The sequence below is a fragment of the Myotis myotis genome, unplaced genomic scaffold, assembly GCF_014108235.1.
Source record: "Myotis myotis isolate mMyoMyo1 unplaced genomic scaffold, mMyoMyo1.p scaffold_m19_p_5, whole genome shotgun sequence".
Taxonomy (NCBI): Eukaryota; Metazoa; Chordata; class Mammalia; order Chiroptera; family Vespertilionidae; genus Myotis; species Myotis myotis.
The window spans coordinates 80189624-80195623 of record NW_023416357.1 but is presented as its reverse complement, the minus strand read 5'-3'; the positions used below and the strand labels follow the sequence as shown (position 1 = coordinate 80195623).

General features: G+C 40.9%; 1 protein-coding gene across 4 annotated transcripts in view; it reads right to left on the bottom strand.

Annotated features, from left to right (window-relative positions):
* Positions 1–3395: 3395 nt before the first annotated feature.
* The window catches only part of ZSCAN21 (zinc finger and SCAN domain containing 21), a 44807-nt gene continuing 42202 nt past the window's right edge, over positions 3396–6000 (bottom strand). For 3 of the 4 annotated variants that reach the window (XM_036309934.1, XM_036309935.1, XM_036309936.1), the window contains exon 4: positions 3396–4868. In XM_036309934.1, coding sequence (XP_036165827.1) covers positions 4030–4868 — 839 coding nt within the window. In that variant the 3' untranslated portion in view covers positions 3396–4029. The remainder of the gene's footprint in view (positions 4869–6000) is intronic. The other variant, XM_036309937.1, reaches the window with a different exon arrangement.

Here is a 6000-nt window from a genome sequence, read left to right as displayed (position 1 = left end):
CAAACCCTTCAGTCCGCAGGCCAACACTCTACCCACTGAACCAAACTGGCCAGGGCTCCTTATATATTTTGGATATTAACACTTTATCAGATGTATCATTGCTAAATATGTTCTCCCATACAGTTGGCTCTTTTTGTTTTGTTGCTTTCTTTTGCTGTGCAGAAGCTTTTTATTTTGATGTAGTCCCATTTGTTTCTTTTCTCCTTAGTTTCCTTTGCACTAGATGTGTCTATAAACACATTGCTACAAGAGACGTCAGATTTTGCTGCCTATTGTTTCTTCTAGGATTTTTATGATTTCATGATTTACATTTAAGTCTTTTATCCATTTTGAGTTTATTCTTGTGTATGGAGTAAGTTGGTGGTCGTTTCATTTTTTTGCAGATATCTGTCCAATTTTCTTTCCCAGCACCTCTTTTACTTTTTAAAAAACATATTGATTTCAGAGAGGAAGGGAGGAGAGAGGTAGAAACATCAATGATGAGAGAATATCATTAATTGGATGCTTCCTGCACACCACCCACTAGGGATCGAGCCCATAACCTGGGCATGTGCCCTGATGAGGAATTGAACCGTGCGTGATCGCCTGGTTGATAGGATGATGCTCAACCACTGAGCCATGCTGGCTGGGCTGCTGTACTATTCTTTTAAAATATATTTTTATTGATTTCAGAGAGGAAGGAAGGGAGAGGGAGAAATAGAAACATCAATGATGAGAATCATTGATTGGCTGCCTCCTGCAAGCCCCACACTGGGGATCAAACCTGCAACCCCGGGCATGTGCCCTTGACCAGAATCAAACCCGGGACCCTTCAGTCCGCAGGTTGATGCTCTATCTGAACCAAACTAGCTAGGGCTGCAGTATTTTCTTTTTAATATATTTTATTGATTTTTTTACAGAGAGAAAGGGAGAGGGATAGAGTGTTAGAAACATCGATGAGAGAAACATCGATCAGCTGCCTCCTGCACACTCCCCACTGGGTATGTACCTGCAACCAAGGTACATGCCCTTGGCCGGAATCAAACCTGGGACCCGTGAGTCCGCAGGCCGACGCTCTATCCACTGAACCAAACCGGTTAGGGCAGGGCTGCAGTATTTTTACTGAAACAGATCAACATGGTCTATGGCTCTTGGTATGCACCTAGTGATCTTCCCATCCTCATCAATAAAGAGGATTAAAGGCAGTTCACAATTAAGAGGGAAGAACAGAATATGCTTAATTTCTTGACTCCAGGGCCTGATCAACCCTCCTGCTACTTCACAAAGAGACCTTGATTTCCTGGACATTCTGTGGAACATTATTCTAGTGATGACATCATAATAATCAGATTTGGTGAAAAGGAAGTAGCAAGTGTATTGGTTCCCTCAGTAAAACACACATGTACCAGAGCATGGGAGGTAAACCTTATAAAGATTCAAGGGTCTTTTATATCAATTAAGTTTTTTTTTAAATTTATTTTTTCTTAATGTTTTTGATTTTAAAGAGAGGGACAGAGATGGATGAGAGAAAAACATCATTGATTGGCTACCTCCTGCACACCCGCATTGGGGATCGAGCTCCCAACCTGGCATGTGCTCTAATTAGGGATTGAACTGATGACCTCCTGGTTCATGGGTCAATGTTCAACCACTGAGTCACACTGGCTGGGCTCAGTGAAGTTTTTAAGGGTCCAAATATCTGAGGCATGCTGGGAAATTCTAAGGAACAAATTATTGCATCTTGCCCTCACTACTAAGAAAAAGGCAGTGTTTGAAGAGCCTCTTTGGATTTTGGAAGTACCATACACTTTCAAGTGTGGCCCAGAATCATGGAGCCCAAGTGCCATGTGACCGGCAGATTCAGATGGTGTTAGAGAAAAATGTGTAGAGGTCTCATAAGCCCTAGTAGGAGCTTGCCAATAGAATTCTAGAGCAAGGCCATGCCTTCTACAGCAAAGAACTATTCAGTTTGAAGAGCAGCTCCTGTAACTGCTGATCATGTAACTGGAGCTGTTGATCACAGCTGAGTATGCTCTGATTCATTAAATCAGGTGGACACAACAACAATCCATTATATGGAAGAAATGTCACATTTGCGATCAGGCATGAGCAGGTCCAGTCACAGGTTATATAAGCAGGAAGCTCTCACCTGTGTCACCTGCCTTTGCTGAACCGATACCTCCCTCTGCTCATACCTGTGAACTCATGGAAGGCTCCCTTAGACTTGTTGGTGGAATAAACCTGCGGTCTGTTTCACAGTCAGCTCAATGTCAGCATGAATCAAGAAGGCATTGTTAATTCCGTGTGCTTCCTCGGGAGTGAAATCTGGTGGGCAGAGCTGCAGGCAGGCTATCTGGCACCAACTTTGTTTGGAGGAAGTAGTAACCTGAGGTAGATTCCATGGCCTCTTGGGCTGTGGCAAACAGCCTGTCTAGATAACGGGCCTGCAAAGAATAAGGTTGAAAGTCTGGGGACAGGATCTGAGGAAGATTTCAGCTTAAGGACAGATGGACCAAAGGGGGCTGAAACAAAGTGTGTTGATCTTTGTGTCATTAATCAATGCCCCTCAGAAAGTACCCACTGCACAGAAGGTTTCAGGAAAATAAGGGGCAGTACAGATAGGGATCCATTCACCTCACCAAAGGAGGATGAGGCAGGTCTTGAGGCTTAGCAGCTCTACCTTCATTTCCCTCAAGTGGAGCAGCTCCAGGAGCCTACAGATAATCAGCTGCTTCTAATCACCGAGTTCTTTCTGTGTGGGCCTTCATCATGGTTAATATATAAATAGGAGAGCTCCCATTAAAGGTACTGAGCTAGGGTGCTGGCAGGACATCAGGTCATCAGCAAGCTACTGGAACAGTAAAAACATTTCAGATTTCCAGCACAATTGATTTTTTTTTTTAAGTAATGACTAATACATTTGGCTGGTGCATAAAGACTACCTGTAGTTTAATCTGATCCCAGGGTGGCATACTGGCAGTTTCCAGAGATCAGAACTGGTACTAGACATGACACTTTCTTGTTGTCCCTAATCCTGGCATATCAGGTTTGTTGAACACTATGGCTGCAGCAGTAGACAAAAAGGTATTTTAGTGACTATTAGTAAGAGGTGAAAAAAACTCAGAACAACAAGATAAGCAAGTGATAGGAGGAAGGAGTGAAGTAGTTGGTTTCTAGGCAACAGGAAGACTTACCTACTGGCCAAAAGATTTTTTATAAGGTAGAAAAATATCTTAAGAAATAAAAGAGACTGCAGTCAGAAAGAAAAGATGGGATGGGTTTAAGTTAATCAAACTGGGTATTATTGACTTCTGGAGTTTAGAAGAATGAAGCTTCTGAGGGAGAATCAGTTTTTCACAGACTTTGGCAGAGACAAGAGTATACACAACCAAAATGCACAAGAGGCTGACAAAATGTTCCCAGTGATGAAAAAAATGTATTCAGTATGTAGGGGAAAAAAAGCACAGACCAAAATGCAACTATTCTACACACTACTGCAATTTCCTAATACACACATTCATTCACAAGTACTACATATTCTATTTACCCCAAATCCAAATTTCCCAAAAAGATAAACTAGTAGGAATACTTTTTCTTTCTAAATAGTGTTCAATAAACAACATACCATTTATTGTAACAGTCCTGAAGTATTACAAGATGTTATAAATTTATTCTGAATCAGATTAGATTATGTTCAAATGGCTCAATTCTTTACAAATCATAATTCTTTAATGTATGATAAAAGTTAAACAGTCATAATGCTTTCTCCGTAACTATACTTGATACACATCACTTTAACTATACAAAAGGCAATGCCGGCATGGTTACTGGGACCTGAAGTGTGGTGAGGGGATCGGCTTCAGTTAAGCTGGCGAGGAATCCCCTTCCTTCCTACTGTACCATTCTCTCACTCCTCCAGGGTCTCTTGATGTTGAATGAAACAAAACCTAGCACTTAAGTCTATATTACAATTATCTGACTTCTCCCTAGCATACACGTTCTAGTTACAAACACACACACACACAATAACACCGAGAGCCTACTTGACAGTTAAAGCACTTCTCCCTCTCCAGTGTGGACTCTCTGATGTTTGGAAAGATTTGACTTGCTACAGAAGGTTTTCCCACAATTATTACACCAATAGGGCTTTTCCCCAGTATGGATTCTATGATGTTTATTAAAATTGGAGCTGTGGTTGAAAGCTTTTCCACACTCCTTACATTTATATGGCTTTTCTCCAGTGTGGAGTCTCTGATGAGAACTAAGACCTGCATGCTGACTAAAGCTCTTCCCACATTCATTACACTGATAAGGTTTCTCTCCAGTGTGTATTCGATAGTGTCGAATGAGGCTGCCTTTACCACTGAAAGCTTTCCCGCAATCTTTACACTGATATGGTGCCTCTTCGGTGTGCATGCGCTGATGTTTAAGGAGATCTGAGCTCTGACCGAAGGCTTTTCCACACTTACAGTCATAGGGCCGGTCCACCAAGTGTGTTCTGTAATGAAGGGTAAGGTTTGAGCTGTGGCTGAAGGCTTTTCCACATTTGGTGCATACATAGGGTTTTTCCCCAGTGTGTGTTCTCCGGTGTTTAGTAAGATTTGAGCTATTGCTAAAGGCTTTTCCACACTCAGCACATATGTAACGTCTCTCTCCTGGGGCAGGTTTAGTGGACATTAATTCTCTACCTTTCTTGGAACCTTTGTCTAGGAGAGAGGTTTTTTTTCCTCTTTCTTTTTCAAGGTTTACCCATTGCCTTTCTAACCTGGCCTCAAATTTATTGGCAATAACCATGGGAGTAATATCCTTTTTGAATTCTTCTGCATGAGACTCTTCAGAACTTTTCTGCATATCTGTTGATTCCTCATTCTGGGTATTCGATTTACAATCTGAAACAATAAGTAGAATAAGGACATGTGAATTGTTTCCTGTTCTGAGACGAAACTGTTAAAGGACAAAGAGAATCATCGAATGACATTGATAGATTTTTAAGGGTGACCAAATATTGCTTTATGAGAGTTCACAATATCACAATTATACAAATAAGTCATCATCAAATCTAGTTTACAATATCAGACTTTCACACAAGCTGCCTACCAAAAGCTATGATGGTATGAAGAGTACATGGCTTTTTCTGCTAGGAGGAGAACTTCATATATAAAGGGCAATAAGGCAAAGCCAAGCATATAGCAGCAAAGGAAGATAGGAGATGCTTGGGCAGAATGAAACAAGTTAGAAATATTGCTGAAGGGTCAATCTGATTAAGGAAAATAAAAGAATAATTAAGGGAGAAGAGACTAGTGGCAAACTCAAAAAATCTATATGCTCATAGAAGCTAAATATCTATATATATAAAAGGCTAAGTTGACTTGTGCATGCGCGATACATAAAGTTCTCGCTGGTGCCAATCACATGCATGTGTTTCCATCTGTCATTGTCGATCGTGAATTCGGTTGACACTTCTATTATAGAGAAAGGGTGAATAGCAATATTAAAATATTTCTTCTAATTAATTTCCTTTTGAAATGCATGAATTTGTGCACCAGACCACTAGTAAAAGCAATAAAAGAGAACATTCAGTCCATTTATAATCATTCTAGTCCCAGATCCTCCTCCTCCAACTTTAATATGTTTTTATTGATTTTTTTAGAGTGAGAGGGAGAGGGAAAGAGAAACATTGATTGGTTGCCTTCTGCACACCCCCTACTGGGGATTGAGCCCACAACCTGGGCATATGCCCTGACTGGGAATCGAACCAGTGAACTCCTGGTGCATGGGATGAAGTTTAACCAACTGAGCCACACTAGCCAGGCCCAGATCCTTCTTAATTTAAGTGAAAGTACTTAACTCCCACCAGGGTTCAACTCTTATAATTTAATCTACATCAGCTAGGTCTTGTTATTCTTTTAATTATCAAGTATCACTGTTGAAATCAGATTGAAGCAGTACATCTTTTAAGAGCATTTCACTAGGCAGTCACACTGCTAAAAGTCCATCTACTCATCCACACACAAGGAAAGG